General features: G+C 38.3%; 1 protein-coding gene across 1 annotated transcript in view; it reads left to right on the top strand.

Annotated features, from left to right (window-relative positions):
• Positions 1-18,251, top strand: part of LOC111155470 (protein tyrosine phosphatase, non-receptor type 13) — a 212,861-nt gene that overhangs the window by 145,606 nt on the left and 49,004 nt on the right. Inside the window, exons 21-24 of the mRNA XM_022515639.1 lie at positions 1,130-1,186; positions 9,393-9,482; positions 9,814-9,921; positions 10,314-10,445. Of these exons, the coding sequence (XP_022371347.1) occupies positions 1,130-1,186; positions 9,393-9,482; positions 9,814-9,921; positions 10,314-10,445 (387 nt within the window). The remainder of the gene's footprint in view (positions 1-1,129; positions 1,187-9,392; positions 9,483-9,813; positions 9,922-10,313; positions 10,446-18,251) is intronic.

Below are 18,251 nucleotides of genomic sequence, written 5' to 3'. Positions count from 1 at the left end.
GTAGAAATTCTTAGTTGATTTTAAGTTTTTTTCCAATTCTCCCATCTAGCTGGAACATACTAAGTATTTAAGTATAGAAGTTTATAAACACATACTATCTTATAAGATAAATAGTTCAGGTTTCCTGTTGCTTAATGCATCGTAAAAGGGAAATGCAACTGGACTCTTTCAGAGGAGTAGATATTTAAGCACGGAGTTGTGAATGACTACTTGTAATAGGAGGCAGCTGGGGAGACAAAAGAGAAACAAGAAGAACACCCTCTTCTGCTATTTTACCAAGTAATACTTGTTAACTCTCACTTAGACTAACATTTGATCATTTAACCATAATTACACAAAGTTAAAAAATAACTTTTTTATCTGTAGCTGGGTTGAAGATCTGTTTAGTAAATGAAGTCAAAAGAGAGCTCTACAGTAGGTAGATCTTTACAGAAAGCAACATTACATTATCAGTGTGGGCTTCCACAGCTTTTAGAGATGACACCAGCATCAACTTAAATTGAATTGGTGAAAAACCGTAAAGAGATAAAAGGCAAGATTTCTCCTTATAGGTCACCACCCTATATGTTGAAAATAGCCTAAGAAGACACTAGTTCAATCTTTTAGAAAATACTTTTCAAAATGTATTCATATATAATGGGATCCCTTGTAGATTCTAAGCTATTTTCATTAGAAATGCTTTCATCTCCATAAAAATCCAGCACATATCAGATGTAGAATAGTAAATATTTCATTGAAAAATACAGAGTAAAACTCGCTCATGAAAGAAAATTTATTTTCTGCATTTGTTTTTTGATTAAGGTTACTCATTCTTACTGAATATTAAATTTTCTTTTAACATTTGAACAAATGCTTTTAAAACTCATTTCAGTTTTATCATTTCATATTTGACATATCAAAATGTCATTGCCAGAAACAATACATTTGTGTTTAAATTTATTCTGCAAAACAAGCTGATATGCTTTACTTAGACATTAAAAATAATACATAAGCCCATTTTGGGAAAACATTTTTCTGATTGTAAATTTTTAAAAATGTTGCCACCTCAATGTTTTATTGATTTTTATAGAATTTAACAGAAATTACTGACCATTTTATGAACTGTCTAATAATTTAATTTATGCCACAGGAATGACTTTGCATAGTTCTGGAAATTCTTCATCCCAAGTACCCTTAAAAGAAAATGGTAGGTTTACAAAATGTTTCCCCTCCTTTCCATCATATCTTTTCTCTTGTACCTTATGAGATAGTCTTGGACATAATATTGAAGAGTCTTCAATTCCATTCGAAGAATTTTAGGTCTTACTCTGGAGTCAAAGGAGAGTTGTGATTTTCAGCACCATGGTGATGTGATGGGACCTGTGATGTAGACTAGATGATGAACTAGAGAAATGATGGATTATAAATAAGGACACCTGGAGAGCTACTAAGATAGTAGTTCAGGTGGAAGAGAATCTTAACTAAAAAGAGTTTTAACTGAGGCAGTTATTTTAACGGAGGATGCTTGAGGTGGCTCTGGAGATAAAAGGAGGAAATTCAAACAGACTGTTGTGAGGATGCATTCCAGAACAAGGTCATAGTGTAATCAGACAGGGGTACAAGCGAGAGGGTAACAGATTCAGGGAACTGCAAGCATCTCAGTATGGAGACATGTGGGGCCAGAGGGATGCTGGAGAACTAAATAGGGACTAGCTCCAAGTCTTATCCTAAATATTATGGAAAGAATTTGAAGAGGAGCTGGGTGGCTCAGTCGGTTGAACATCCAACTCTTGGTTTCAGCTCAGGTCATGATCTCATGGGTCCTGAGATCAAACCGGCATGCAGCTCCATGCTCAATGCAGAGTCATCTAGAGATTCTCTCCCTCTCCCATTGCCCCTCCCCCCACTTGTGCATGGGTGCACTCGTTCTCAAATCTTCTTTTAAAAAATGAATTTGGGGGCGCCTGGGTGGCTCAGTGGGTTAAAGCCTCTGCCTTCGGCTCAGGTCATGATCTCAGAGTCCTGGGATCGAGCCCCACATTGGGCTCTCTGCTCAGCAGGGATCCTGCTTCCTCCTCTCTCTCTGCCTGCCTCTCTGCCTACTTGTAATCTCTGTCTGTCAAATAAATAAATAAAATCTTAAAAAAAAATAAAAATAAAAAATGAATTTGGAGGTGCCTAGATGGCTCATTCACTTAAGCATCTGCCTTTGGCTCAGGTCATGATCCCGGGGTCCTGGGATCGAGCCCCACATCAGGCTCTCTGCTTAGTGGGGAGCCTGCTTCTCCCTCTCCCTCTACCTGCCACTCTGCCTACTTAGGCTCTCTCTCTCTCTCTCAAATAAAAAAGTAAAATTTTTTAAAAAAAGTTACTAAGACCATCATATATAGCTTTACAGTGACCAAATGTCTTGCATGGTCTAGTTTAGAATACCTCTGTGTCCAAAATAGCTGAATTTTAATAAGTCCATACTGGTAAAAATTTTGACTAATAGTTATTGAGTGCTTACCTGTGCCAGACAGAGTTCTAAGTGCTTTATGTTTAATCCCTCATTTAATTCCCACAAAATCCTATGAGGCAGGTGGTAATATCATTTCCTTTTCACAAATGAGAAACCAAAGCATAGAGAGGTTAAGTTGTGCAGAATGTCAAGGAGCTGGCAAGTGCTGGAGCCATGATTTGAACACATGATCTTTATTTCCCGAGCCCATACTCTGGTTTACTCTTTAGACTGTGTCCTAACATAATAATGCCTAATCATTTTTAGGTATTGTTTCTCCAAGCTAATCTTTTGAAAGAAGCTGGATAATGATCTAATAAAAGACGGGAACCTGAAATGTGTTTAAACCTAGGTTCTGATGGAAAAGAATATGAATTTGCAGTAGACACCAAATGAGCAAAATGTGCAGGGTAGTTGCTCTGTTTAAACCTTCAGAAACCTCTAAGCCTCTGCCTTTGGCTCAGGTCGTGATCCCAGGGTCCTGGGATCGAGCCCCGCATCGGGCTCTCTGCTCAGCAGGGAGCCTGCTTCCTCCTCTCTCTCTCTCTGCCTGGCTCTCAGCCTCCTTGTGATCTGTCAAATAAATAAATAAAATCTTAAAAAAAAAAAATCCTTCAGAAACCTCGTCTTCTGAGGTTAGGGTCCCCCGCTAAGGTCCCACCTTCCTGTGGAGGTGTACGCCAGCTGGCTTGCAGACAAGTTTGTTTTCTTGTTTTCTTCAAAGTTCTCTTAGAATCTACTCATCTAGTCCTGACTTAGTGCTCTGTTGAGAATCAAGTCCAAAATTCATACAAAAGAACATGGCAAACACATTTTTCCAAATAAGGTAACTGAGTATCCAAAAATTAAATTACTTGCCTATGAATCAAATATAGGACTTCTTATCTAATTTCAGTGTTCTTCCTTGCTGGCCAGGATTATTAGAAGACACTTAGAACTTAGCATCAGTTAATACTGAATTATTCACCATTTAATACAAGAACCAACAAATAGAATTCAATCTTAACCTTTTGTGACTTTCAGAGACCCTTAAATAATGTGAAACTTGACAAAGAAGGTAAAAGAAAAAAAGACATGAATTTTCTAATAAGACAGAGATATGTAAAGGATTACAAACCTCTGATTGTGATTTCAAAAAAAAAGTTCCTTCATCTTTAAAAAATACGCACACATTTCTTATAATTCTTCTTCCCAAGAGAGTAAAAACCAAAAAAAGAAAATGTAGAACTGATGCAACAATTATGTAAAATTGGTTTTCAGTGTTTCTTGTTTTACTGTAAATCAGGATTACTATATAATTGAAAAGTAACTCTTAGCTAAATTTATTACCTTCCTTCCTATCCAAACCATAAAAATGGGGTCAAACACTGGACTCTTAAAAATGAGATGCACTACTCTTTGGTAAGTACATACACTTACTTTAAGAATCCCTAAATCATTTTGGAGATTAGAATATTTCATTCATTGGACTTTCAACCCATAAGGAAGATCTCTTATATTTGTATGCAAGGACATTCAGTGTATTCTAATCTTCAAAAAAAAATTTTTTTTTTAATTTTTCAGGTCTGCATTTCTTTGAAAATTAGCAATGTTGATCAGTTATCTTTTCCTGTGTGTTGGCCATCTGTTGTGGGGTTTTTTTGGATAGGTGTATAATGGGTCCTGTAGTCATTCTTTAAAAAAAAAAAAACAAACAAGATGCACACAGCAAGAAGCTCATGTAAAGTAGGTTATTCGAGTGCAGAGTAACCTGGTACAGACACTGAAATAAGCTTTTTTCCCCAATATTAAGACTGATTATTGTCCTTGTGAACAACCTCTATTCCAAATAAAATGTTACATAAGCAGATTTTAAAACACTTTGTTTAGTCAGATGTCAAGGACAAGTATAATGTTAATGCTAGATTTTTCCATGTAAGTCTTAATTAGAATACATACAAAGTTGAAAATTATAATAAAAATTGAAGTCAAAGTGCTCACAGAAGGTTTCAACAGACATAGGAATTGACCAGATGCAAAACATAGAGTCAGCTGAATTGAAACTGAAAGGAACTTTAAAGTGTATTCAAACCAAGCCTTTACATTCTATGGGTGAGTTTAATTAGTCCCAGAGATGTTATATGGCCCCAATTTATTCAGCTAATTAGTGCTGGCACAGAAATAAAACACTCACGTTTCCATTATTATCCCCCTTTCCCTACCATTGGAGCAGTTAGTATATTAGGTAGTATAATAATGAAAAATACCTATCTTTGTTTTTATATCAATATGGTGCTGCTGACCCATCATCTCCAAGATTTGAAATGGGCCTTTCCCCTGGAATGACTGATGGATTTATCCAGAGTCGTCTCCACCTACAGTCCAGTTCCTCATAGATTGGGTAGCACGGTGCTGTCTGACACTTGAAAAGGACCTATATCTGTAACCAATAAAATCATTTTTTCTTGCAAAAAAAATTGTTGACTCATACTCAGATTGATTACTTGAGTTGGCCTTATCAGAAATAAGGTCTTAGTAGGAAATTTAGTTTAATCGTAGATCTATCTTTCATTAGTGTGTACAGTTATTTTAGTCAGGGACTATATATGCCCACATGAACTTTAAGAGAGATGAGAGAGGCAACAGTGAAACAAATGTATCTAATGCAGAGAGGGTTTACATTTTCTAAAGTTTATATTTAGCAATTATTCTAAAGATTTCCCAGGTAAACATTATTGGGAATGACACCAGCATATGCTACTTAAAGAAGTGGACATTTGAAGTTGAAGCTCTTTTTCACTTTAAAATGTTCGTAGAGGGGCGCCTGGGTGGCTCAGCGGGTTAAAGCCTCTGTCTTCGGCTCAGGTCATGATCCCAGGGTCCTGGGATCGAGCCCCACATCGGGCTCTCTGCTCAGCAGGGAGCCTGCTTCCCTTCCTCTCTCTGCCTGCCTCTCTGCCTACCTGTGATCTCTGTCAAATAAATAAATAAAAATCTTAAAAAAAATAAAATAAAATAAAATAAAATGTTCGTAGAATTTTCTGTGTTTCTAGAGTATACTAATGGGAAAAGAAAGAAAATCCTTTTTAGGATTTAAAAATATGTACTCCTTCAATATTAAAGCTTATTTTTATATAATAATACAAATAACTCAGAAATGTCTTGGTTCTTAAAATACCTGGCTGCCTTACTTTCAGATCATAAATTCTATTCATTTCTTTCAGTTTACTTGAGTTGTCCTGTACTATTTCCCTCAGATACTTCTTTCTGTCTTTTTTTTTTTTTTTTAACCAAAGGGAAAGTATTTTGAGCATCTACATGAGGAGAATACATGTAGAATACAGACAAACTGGGCATGTGCACAGTACTGTGGAGTAACACAGCTGCACACCGTCCTGCCTTCTTTCTGTGCTCACATTAGTATCTTACTGTATATCGGTGGGGCTGCAGAGGAGGACAACCGTGTTAAAAAGAATGGGTGCACACAGCCCCCTTTCCGAAAGGATATTTATCTCTGCCCTACTCAAGTCTTGTACTCTAACCAAACTGATCTGTGACATTTCTCCAGGACCCTTTCTACCTTCTTTCCATCTCAGCCTTTGCTAATGCCTTATATTGCTGTATAACCACCTCCATAATCCACTTATTAAAATCCTACCCCGTTTCCTTGAAGTCTTTATTTCTGGCAGGAAGAAGCCTCTCCTGTTTAACGGGCCTGACTCATCATGCCTTTGTAATGCAGCTGTTTCATTGACTGGTAACATTTCCATTACTCAGGCTGGGTCTTTGCTCTTGTAGCCAGACTGATTCTCAAGCTCACATTTACTATGCACCAACTTTCATATATATATTATCTCATTTTATTTTCCCAAATTGCCTAGTGAGGGACTTTGACAGGAAAGTTGTTCAGTCAACATTTGAGGATGAAAAAGTAATCAACTGAGTGATTACGCAAATCCTGCTGGTGAATCCTTGACTGTAGAGAGCTGCATCTGTTGCTTCTAGACACAAGTACATAAAAACAGTGCACATTTAGTGTGTGTATTTTATATACATATTCTAATAATGTTTACCTGGGAAATACCTTTTCAAACACACACACACACACACACACACACACACACACACACACACACTAGCCAAATAAGAAAGATAAATAACAGATATTGTTAGTACATACATTGGAAAAGAAAATAGGATTTTATACTTTGAATCCATACCTTTGACTTGTTACAGGTACTCTAGGCACATTAAGACTATTGAGCAGTTTTATAATTGAGGGCAAAACACTTTGCATAAAGCAAAGGGAGTTTGTCTTCACAATGGGGATAAAACTATACATTTAATACTTAACCTAACCTTATCCTTTTATTTGTTTCACTTTATTTTATGGGTTTGTCCTGTTGTATTTTGTTCATCTGAGCTGAAAATTAGAGATTCTTGTCTATTTTAGGATAAAAACATTTTATTGTCTATTTTAGGATAAAAGATGATGATATTAAGCTAGGCATTAACTAATTCATGGGCTTTATTCTTATATGTATGTGTATGTATGTATATACATATATATACACATGCCCGATGTATAATGGTCTTTCACACCATTGTCCAGTGATTTTTTTTCTTTTTGAAATCTTATAAATTAATTAGAAATACTGAACTACTACTACTCTGATCGATTATAACTAAGTTGTAGGCAAAAAAAAACAATGAAATAGGGACATGTATGCTACAGAGAGCTAGCCAATTGCATTAATTCTTAGTGTTTAAGGGATAAAGTTAATTGACTCGAGAGAGCAAATGATTCCTGTTATTTTTTTCTGGTATTAAGTTGGTTTATTTCTAGAATATGAAGTATCACGTTTGCATCATTTAAGCATTAATACATGTTATGTAACAAAATTACTACTTATTTTATAACTTATTCATACAATTTTAAATCCACAGATAGTCATATGTTGGCAAATAATCTGTAATTTTCGAAAAGCTTCAGTATACTTAAGAACTATGTAGAGATTAATTTGAAAGTTTTGTTTACAGAAATTATTTTCCCTAATGTGTTGCATTCATCTACCATCAGTACCACCACTCTCACACTAACCAGTTGGAACTATCGAATTATAATTGATATTTATAAGTATATTAATTTGCTAGAGCTGCTAAAACAAGGTCCCACAGACTGGGTGACTTAAAGAACGGAAACTTATTTTCTCACAGTTCTGGAGGCTAGAAGTCTGAGATCAAGATGTTGGCAGCATTGATTTCTTCTGTGACCTCTCTCCTTAGCTTGTAGATGGCAGTCTTCTCCCTCTGTCTTCATGGTCTTCCCTCTGTGTGCCCACAGGCATGCACATGTCAGTATTCAAATTCCCTCTTATAAGGACACCAGTCCTACTGGATTAGGATTTGCCCTAAAGAACTCATGTTAATTATTTATTTATTAATCTATCTCCAAATACAGTTAAGTTCTGAGGTAATAGGAGTCAGGGGTTCAACATATAAATTTGGGGGTGGGGGTAAAGGGACACAATTCAGCCCCTAATAGATAGAGGTGAAAGAAAGTGTGGGTGTGTGTGTGTGTTCACATTGTGTGTGTTCACATTGCTCAGATTGCTAAGTAAATGAAGTAATTTTATTAACATGACACTTAAGTAGCATATTTATTGCTTTAATTTCGGTGATATTTGTGAATGATCAACCTACTCAAAAAAAAAAAAAAAAGCCCTCAGTGGAAATAAGAAAAGTAAATTCTAGCTCTGATGCTGACATTCCCTCAATTTATTTAACTAGCATTTATCAAGTACTAAGGCTTTTTTTTTTTTTCTTAGAGCCAAAAGGTCTCACATTTATTCCCTGATAAAATGTGTTTATTGGCCAGGTAGGAAGGATGTTTACAGAGTGACAGGATAGAACACATGATCTTCACGCAACTTAAGTAAATATGTATGCCAGTCAGGTATGTCATCACATGATGTGTGATGCCTTCTAGACCCAGCCTGGTTCTTCTCCAGCACCTCCTCATGGAGTTGTACCTGATTTTATTACCAGTTTTCGTCCGAATCCACTGGGGAATGGGACGATTCAGCTTTTGTTTCTTGGCTGGGAATCGCTTGATTCTGAAAGTCTTGTGAGAAGACATGGCGAGAAACAGTCAGCCACAAACAGCAGGATGGCAGCGAAAAAGAGAAAAGCTGACAAAAGGCATTTTACTGGGAGTGATACTAGCTGTAATGTTGAACAAGTCATGAACTATTATTCTTCATCTGCAAAGCTGTAATTTAAAATCTCTTTACCTAACTCATAAGATTACTCCACAAATAAGTAAATAAAAGTCCTTTGAGAACATAAATGTGCTAGCCAAGTCATTATTAGCAGGATTTTTAAAAGTAAATGCATTTTCCTCTTATTGCTGTTTTGCCATACAACTGACCGTGAATATTTTATTCATTGCAAGTAAAAATGTGAACCACTAGTTACTGGAAAATTCTTAATATAGTAAGCATTGTCAAATTCAGGAAGTCACCTATGATGTAACAGAAAAACAGTGTCAGAAAACTTAAGTTTAAGGTTCGGCTCTTGCCGGTACTAGCTGAGTAAGTAAACCTGCTCAAATCATTTATTAAACTCTTGAGAGTTATTTGCTCATTTGTACCTGAAATATACTTATTTCACAGGGAATCATTTATGAGGAATTAATATGATGATGTCAGTGGCATGATAGTCACATATTGAACCATGTGATGATAATCAGTCCTTTTGTCAACTATCAATCACATTCAATATACAAGATGATGGTGTAATATTACTTGAAAGAGAATTTGGAAGTGACCAAGTAATCTATTAATGGATTTTATTAACATTTAAATTGGGACAAGCAGATGGTCTTAATGCCTGAGGGTGTTTCTTTTATCTTAACATTATACTTTTCCAATAGATGTGCTACACAAAAGATGGAGCATAGTATCTTCACCAGAAAGGGAGATCACCTTGGTGAACCTGAAAAAAGATGCCAAGTATGGCTTAGGTAAGTCACTGAGATTCTTCAAGGGAGTAAGAGTTCAAAGAGAAACATTCTGTAGTATAACATTGGCATTAAGGCACCAGCCCACCACGGATCCAGATACTGGTTGCCTCCCCACAGCCCCTTCACCCCACCCACCTAGTCAGGAAATGTGAAAGATGAAATGCTCACAAACAAAACTTTTACCAAATTCAACAGTCCCATTTCACATGTGTTACTTACTGATCATACCTGATCTTAGAATCTCTACACTTCTCTGCATCAGACAGACTGCTCATTAGTCCTTGAAAGCACCAGTGTCATGAAGATCTTTCTTAAGTGTATTGTTTCACAGGATTTCAAATCATTGGTGGAGAGAAGATGGGAAGACTGGATCTAGGTGTATTTATTAGTTCAGTTACCCCTGGAGGACCAGCTGACTTGGATGGATGCTTAAAGCCAGGTACTTCACATTAGGTGATTTCCTGAGTACTTAACTGACAGGCATGAATTTGCACAGATGGCAAAAGTAGAACTCGGGAAAAACAAAGATAGTGAAAAATAATGTCGGCAGTAGCATTTCTAAGACTTAGCATGAATTTCTCTTTGTTTTTGAAAATACTGGATTGTCGGGTGCCTGGGTGGCTCAGTGGGTTAAAGCCTCTGCCTTCAGCTGGGGTCATGATCTCAGGTCCTGGGATCAAGTCCCACATGGGGCTCTCTGCTTGGCAGGGAGACTGCTTCCCTCTCTCTCTGCCTGCCTCTCTGCCTGCTTGTGATCTCTGTCTGTCAAATAAATAAATAAAATCTTTAAAAAAAGAAAGAAAGAAAATACCGGATTGTCTGTTTTTACAGGAGACCGTTTGATATCTGTGAATAGTGTGAGTCTCGAGGGGGTCAGCCACCATGCCGCGATTGAAATTTTGCAAAAAGCTCCTGAAGAAGTGACTCTTGTTATCTCTCAGCCAAAAGAGAAGATACCCAAAGGTAATGTTTTGGATGTTTCTTAGCTGTGTATTCTGTTTCACTTTTCACAAATACTTCCATATCATGGATTAGATTAAAGCTCGAGGTGGTTTTAAGGTCCTTATTTCCTTCCTGAAAATTTAATATATGTAGCTCTGTTTAATATTATACATTATAGTGTAACTTTTCATTCATCACTTCTGAGATTTTCTATCTCATTCATCTCCAGTACTCTATGCATAAAAGTGGATTTGTTGTGCCAAATCGATCTCACTTAAGTAAATCTTGAGTACTTGCTGCATTCCATTCCTTCCTAGGCCCAATCAGAAATAAAACTCTTTACCCTTGTCTAATTAATATAACTATATAATTGTTATCTACGAAGTCCTAACCTGAACAAGACTGTAAAAAATAAAAATATAAAAACATCAGAATTTTAAAACAAGACCATACCATTTTGTCTCATAATTCCTGCCATTAGCGTGTTGTGGCAGAAAAGGCCCTTGACCAAGATGAGATGACTTGAGTTTGAGTCATGATTATTTTTTGTTAAGAATGAGACAGTGATCTTGGCTCTGCCTTGTCTCCCTTGCACAGAGTTGTTCGGGGGCTGCAGTAGTGAGGCAGTGTTTGTGAGAGAAGGACACACAGCACGTGCAGTGAGAAGAGCTCCAAAGTCTAGGGTCAGGCTCTGTCTCCACTGCTTAATACTGCATACCGCAAGCAAATCACTTGAATTTGCTAAACCTCAATCCATTCATTAATCAAATGCTGAATATAAAGTGCTTATCTTATAGGTTTTGAAAATTAAATGAGATAATACATGTAAAGAATTAGCACGTTGCCTGGTACCTATTAAGCACTTACATGTGAGTTTTAGTTGTCATTTTTTTTTAATTTTATTTTTTATAAACATATATTTTTATCCCCAGGGGTACAGGTCTGTGAATCGCCAGGTTTACACACTTCACAGCAGTCACCATAGCACATACCCTCCCCAATGTCCATAACCCCACCCCCCCTCTCCCAACCCCCGTCCCCCCATCAACCCTTAGTTTGTTTTGTGAGATTAAGAGTCACTTATGGTTTGTCTCCCTCCCAATCCCATCTTGTTTCATTTACTCTTATCCTACCCGCTTAACCCCCCATGTTGCATCTCCTCTCCCTCATATCAGGGAGATCATATGATAGTTGTCTTTCTCTAATTGACTTATTTCACTAAGCCTGATACCCTCAGGTTCCATCCACGTCGTCGCAAATGGCAAGATTTCATTTCTTTTGATGGCTGCATAGTATTCCATTGTGTATATATACCACATCTTCTCTATCCATTCGTCTGTTGATGGACATCTAGGTTCTTTCCATAGTTTGGCTATTGTAGACATTGCTGCTATAAACATTCGGGTGCACGTGCCCCTTCGGATCACTACGTTTGTATCTTTAGGGTAAATACCCAGCAGTGCAATTGCTGGGTCATGGGGTAGTTCTATTTTCAACATTTTGAGGAACCTCCATGCTGTTTTCCAGAGTGGTTGCACCAGCTTGCATTCCCACCAACAGTGTAGGAGGGTTCCCCTTTCTCCGCATCCTCGCCAGCATCTGTCATTTCCTGACTTGTTAATTTTACCCATTCTGACTGGTGTGAGGTGGTATCTCATTGTGGTTTTGATTTGTATTTCCCTGATGCCGAGTGATATGGAGCACTTTTTCATGTGTCTGTTGGCCATCTGGATGTCTTCTTTGCAGAAATGTCTGTTCATGTCTTCTGCCCATTTCTTGATTAGATTATTTGTTCTTTGGGTGTTGAGTTTGCTAAGTTCTTTATAGGTTTTGGACACTAGCCCTTTATCTGATATGTCATTTGCAAATATCTTCTCCCACTCTGTCAGTTGTCTTTTGGTTTTGTTAACTGTTTCCTTTACTGTGCAAAAGCTTTTGATCTTGATAAAATCCCAATAGTTCATTTTTGCCCTTGCTTCCCTTGCCTTTGGCTATTTTCCTAGGAAGATGTTGCTGCAGCTGAGGTCGAAGAGGTTGCTGCCTGTGTTCTCCTCAAGGATTTTGATGGATTCCTTTCTCACATTGAGGTCCTTCATCCATTTTGAGTCTATTTTCGTGTGTGGTGTAAGGAAATGATCCAATTTCATTTTTCTGCATGTGGCTGTCCAATTTTCCCAACACCATTTATTGAAGAGGCTGTCTTTTTTCCATTGGACATTCTTTCCTGCTCTGTCGAAGATTAGTTGACCATAGAGTTGAGCGTCTATTTCTGGGCTCTCTATTCTGTTCCATTGATCTATGTGTCTGTTTTGGGGCCAGTACCATGCTGTCTTGATGATGACAGCTTTGTAATAGAGCTTGAAGTCCAGAATTGTGATGCCACCAACTTTGGCTTTCTTTTTCAATATTCCTTTGGCTATTCGAGGTCTTTTCTGGTTCCATATAAATTTTAGGATTATTTGTTCCATTTCTTTGAAAAAAATGGATGGTACTTTGATAGGAATTGCATTAAATGTGTAGAATGCTTTAGGTAGCATAGACATTTTCATAATATTTATTCTTCCAATCCAGGAGCATGGAACATTTTTCCATTTCTTTGTGTCTTCCTCAGTTTCTTTCATGAGTACTTTATAGTTTTCTGTGTATAGATTCTTAGTCTCTTTGGTTAGGTTTATTCCTAGGTATCTTATAGTTTTGGGTGCAACTGTAAATGGGATGGACTCCTTAATTTCTCTTTCTTCTGTCTTGTTGTTGGTGTAGAGAAATGCAACTGATTTCTGGGCATTGATTTTATATCCTGACACTTTACTGAATTCCTGTACAAGTTCTAACAGTTTTGGAGTGGAGTCTTTTGGGTTTTCCACATATAGTATCATATCATCTGCGAAGAGTAATAGTTTGACTTCTTCTTTGCCGATTTGGATGCCTTTAATTTCTTTTTGTTGTCTGATTGCTGAGGCTAGGACTTCTAGTACTATGTTGAATAGCAGTGGTGATAACGGACATCCCTGCCGTGTTCCTGACCTTAGCGGAAAAGCTTTCAGTTTTTCTCCATTGAGAATGATATTTGCGGTGCGTTTTTCATAGATGGCTTTGATAATATTGAGGTATGTGCCCTCTATCCCTACACTTTGAAGAGTTTTGATCAGGAAGGGATGCTGTACTTTGTCAAATGCTTTTTCAGCATCTATGGAGAGTATCATATGGTTCTTTTCTTTCTTTTATTAATGTTTGTATCGCATTGATTGATTTGCGGATGTTGAACCAACCTTGCAGCCCTGGAATAAATCCCACTTGGTCGTGGTGAATAATCCTTTTAATGTACTGTTGAATCCTATTGGCTAGTATTTTGGTGAGAATTTTTGCATCTGTGTTCATCAAGGATATTGGTCTGTAGTTCTCTTTTTTGATGGGATCCTTGTCTGGTTTTGGGATCAAGTTGATGCAGGGCTTATAAAATGAGTTTGGAAGTTTTCCTTCCATTTCTATTTTTTGGAACAGTTTCAGGAGAATAGGAATTAGTCCTTTAAATGTTTGGTAGAATCCTTGGGACGCCTGGGTGGCTCAGTTGGTTGGGCAGCTGCCTTCGGCTCAGGTCATGATCCCAGCGTCCTGGGATCGAGTCCCGCATCGGGCTCCTTGCTCGGCAGGGAGCCTGCTTCTCCCTCTGCCTCTGCCTGCCACTCTGTCTGCCTGTGCTTGCTCTCTCTCTCTCTCTCTCTGACAAATAAATAAACAAAATCTTTAAAAAAAAAAAAAAGAAATGTTTGGTAGAATCCCCCGGGAAGCCATCTGGCCCTGGGCTTTTGTTTGGAGATTTTTAATGACTGTTTCAATCTCCTTACTGGTTATGGGTCTGTTCTGGCTTTCTATTTCTTCCTGGTTCAGTTGTGGTAGTTTATATGTCTCTAGGAATGCATCCATTTCTTCCAGATTGTCAAATTTGTTGGCATAGAGTTGCTCATAGTATGTTCTTATAATTGTCTGTATTTCTTTGGTGTTAGTTGTGAACTCTCCTCTTTCATTCATGATTTTATTTATTTGGGTCCTTTCTCTTTTCTTTTTGATAAGTCTGGCCAGGGGTTTATCAATCTTATTAATTCTTTCAAAGAACCAGCTCCTAGTTTCGTTGATTTGTTCTATTGTTTTTTTGGTTTCTATTTCATTGATTTCTGCTCTGATCTTTATGATTTCTCTTCTCCTGCTGGGTTTAGGCTTTCTTTGTTGTTCTTTCTCCAGCTCCTTTAGGTGTAGGGTTAGGTTGTGTACCTGAGACCTTTCTTGTTTCTTGAGAAAGGCTTGTACCGCTATATATTTTCCTCTCAGGACTGCCTTTGTTGTGTCCCACAGATTTTGAACCGTTGTGTTTTCATTATCATTTGTTTCCATTAATTTTTTTCAATTCTTCTTTAATTTCCGGGTTGACCCATTCATTCTTTAGAAGGATGCTGTTTAGTCTCCATGTATTTGGGTTCTTTCCAAATTTCCTCTTGTGATTGAGTTCTAGCTTCAGAGCACTGTGGTCTGAAAATATGCAGGGAATGATCCCAATCTTTTGATACCGGTTGAGACCTGATTTAGGACTGAGAATATGATCTATTCTGGAGAATGTTCCATGTGCACTAGAGAAGAATGTGTATTCTGCTGCTTTGGGATGAAATGTTCTAAATATATCTGTGATGTCCATCTGTACAGTGTGTCATTTAAGGCCTTTATTTCCTTGTTGATCTTTTGCTTGGATGATCTGTCCATTTCAGTGAGGGGAGTGTTAAAGTCGCCTACTATCATTGTATTATTGTTGATGTGTTTCTTTGATTTTGTTATTAATTGGTTTATATAGTTGGCTGCTCCCACGTTAGGGGCATAGATATTTAAAATTGTTAGATCTTCTTGTTGGACAGATCCTTTGAGTATGATATAGTGTCCTTCCTCATCTCTTATTATAGTCTTTGGCTTAAAATCTAATTGATCTGATATAAGGATTGCCACTCCTGCTTTCTTCTGATGTCCATTAGCATGGTAAATTCTTTTCCACCCCCTCATCTTAAATCTGGAGGTGTCTTCGAGTTTAAAATGAGTTTCTTGTAGGCAACATATAGATGGGTTTTGTTTTTTTATCCATTCTGATACCCTGTGTCTTTTGATTGGGGCATTTAGCCCATTAACATTCAGGGTAACTTGAGAGATATGAATTTAGTGCCATTGTATTGCCTGTAAGGTGACTGTTATTGTATATTGTTTCTGTTCATTTCTGATCTACTACTTTTAGGGTCTCTCTTTGCTTAGAGGACCCCTTTCAATATTTCCTGTAGAGCTGGTTTGGTGTTTGCAAATTCTTTCAGTTTTTGTTTGTCCTGGAAGCTTTTAATCTCTCCTTCTATTTTCAATGATAGCCTAGCTGGATATAGTATTCTTGGCTGCATGTTTTTCTCGTTTAGTACTCTGAATATATCATGCCAGCTCTTTCTGGCCTGCCAGGTCTCTGTGGATAAGTCTGCTGCCAATCTAATATTTTTACCATTGTATGTTACAGACTTCTTTTCCCGGGCTGCTTTCAGGATCTTCTCTTTGTCACTAAGACTTGTAAATTTTACTATTAGGTGACGGGGTGTGGACCTATTCTTATTGATTTTGAGGGGGGTTCTCTGAATCTCCTGGATTTTGATGCTTGTTCCCTTTGCCATATTGGGGAAATTCTCTCCAATAATTCTCTCCAATATACCTTCTGCTCCCCTCTCTGTTTCCTCTTCTTCTGGAATCCCAATTATTCTAATGTTGTTTCGTCTTATGGTGTCACTTATCTCTCGAATTCTCCCCTCGTGGTCCAGTAGCTGTTTGTCCCTCTTTTGCTCAGCTTCTTTGTTCTCTGTCATTTGGTCTTCTATATCGCTAATTCTTTCTTCTGCCTCATTTATCCTAGCAGTGAGAGCCTCCATTTTTGATTGCACCTCATTAATAGCTTTTTTGATTTCATCTTGGTTAGATTTTAGTTCTTTTATTTCTCCAGAAAGGGCTTTTATATCTCCCAAGAGGGTTTCTCTAATATCTTCCATGCCTTTTTCGAGCCCGGCTAGAACCTTGAGAATCGTCATTCTGAACTCTCGATCTGACATATTACCAATGTCTGTATTGATTAGGTCCCTAGCCTTTGGTACTGCCTCTTGTTCTTTTTTTTGTGGTGAATTTTTCCACCTTGTCATTTTGTCCAGATAAGAGTATATGAAGGAGCAAGTAAAATACTAAAAGGGTGGCAACAACCCCAGGAAAATATGCTTTAGCCAAATCAGAAGAGATCCGAAATCGTGAGGGGGGAGAAAGGGGATTAAAAAGAGGGTCGGGAAAAAAAAAAAAAGAAACAATTAAAAAAAGAAAACCGATAAAGAAAAAATATAAAAAGGAAAAAATATATATATATATTAGATAAACTATTTAAAAAACGTTAAAAAAGAAAACGGTAAAAGTTAAAAAAATTTAGCAGAAGAAGAGAAAAAAAATTGAAAAAGAAAAAAAATTAAATTAACTGCAAGGCTAAAGAATCATGAGGAGAAAGCCATGAGTTCCGTGCTTTGCTTTCTCCTCCTCTGGAATTCCGCTGCTCTCCTTGGTATTGAAACTGCACTCCTTGGTAGGTGAACTTGGTCCTGGCTGGGCTTCTTGTTGATCTTCTGGGGGAGGGGCCTGTTGTAGTGATTCTCAAGTGTCTTTGCCCCAGGCGGAGTTGCACCGCCCTTACCAGGGGCCGGGCTGAGTAATCCGCTTGGGTTTGCTTTCGGGAGCTTTTGTTCCCTGAGCGCTTTCCGTAGAGTTCCGGAGGGCGGGAATGAAGATGGCGGCCTCCCGGTCCCCCGCCCGGAGGAGCCGAGAGCCCGGGGCCCCACTCCTCAGTGTGCCCTCAGAGAACAGTGCCCAATTACTCCCATCACCCTGCCTCCGGCCGCCCTCCGAGCTGACCGAGCCTGCGACCGGTTCAAGGTAACCCCGAGCTTAGAGCTCACTCCTCGGCTCTGTCTCTGTAGCCGGCTTCCCCGTTCTAATACCTGCGAGCTCTGCGACACTCAGACACCCCCGATCCTTCTGTGACCCTGCGGGACCTGAGGCCACGCTGACCCCGCATGGGCTTCACCCCGGTTAAGCCTCTGGAGCGATGTCCCTCAGCGGAACAGACTTTTAAAAGTCCTGATTTTGTGCTCCGTTGCTCTGCCGCTTGCCGGGAGCCGGCCCCTCCCCCCACAGTCTATCTTCCCGTCGCTTTGGATTCACTTCTCCGCCAGTCCTACCTTTCAGAAAGTGGTTGATTTTCTGTTTCTAGAATTGCTCTTCTTCTTCTCTTCGATCTCCCGTTGGATTTGTAGGTGTTTGCAATCTTTAGATAAGCTATCTAGCTGATCTCCCGCTACCTGAAGTAGTCTCAGCCTGCTACTTCTCTGCCATCTTGACTCCTCCCTTTAGTTGTCATTTTTAACAGTATTTTTCAAAAACGTTGTAGTGCTAATTATGTTCGAGTTACCTTCATCCCAAAGATACTGAGAAATATGTAAAAGAATATTTAAATGTTACCTGTAAAACAAGTTTAGATAGTGGATTTTTGGCATAATTTCAGACAATTAAGATACAATAGAAACAAAAAGAAAACTTTTTTTTTAAAGATTTTATTTATTTACTTGACAGAGAGAGAAAGAGAGACAGATCACAAGTAGGCAGAGAGGCAGGCAGAGAGAGAGAGGAGGAAGCAGGCTCCCCGCCGAGCAGAGAGCCCAACGCGGGGCTCGATCCGAGGACCCCGAGATCCTGACCTGAGCCGAAGGCAGAGGCTCTAACCCACTGAGC

The sequence above is a fragment of the Enhydra lutris genome, unplaced genomic scaffold, assembly GCF_002288905.1.
Source record: "Enhydra lutris kenyoni isolate GAN:26980312 unplaced genomic scaffold, ASM228890v2 scaffoldscaffold3, whole genome shotgun sequence".
Classification (NCBI taxonomy): domain Eukaryota; kingdom Metazoa; phylum Chordata; class Mammalia; order Carnivora; family Mustelidae; genus Enhydra; species Enhydra lutris.
The sequence above is the reverse complement of the archived record's forward strand: the minus strand, read 5'-3'. Positions and strand labels throughout refer to the sequence as shown.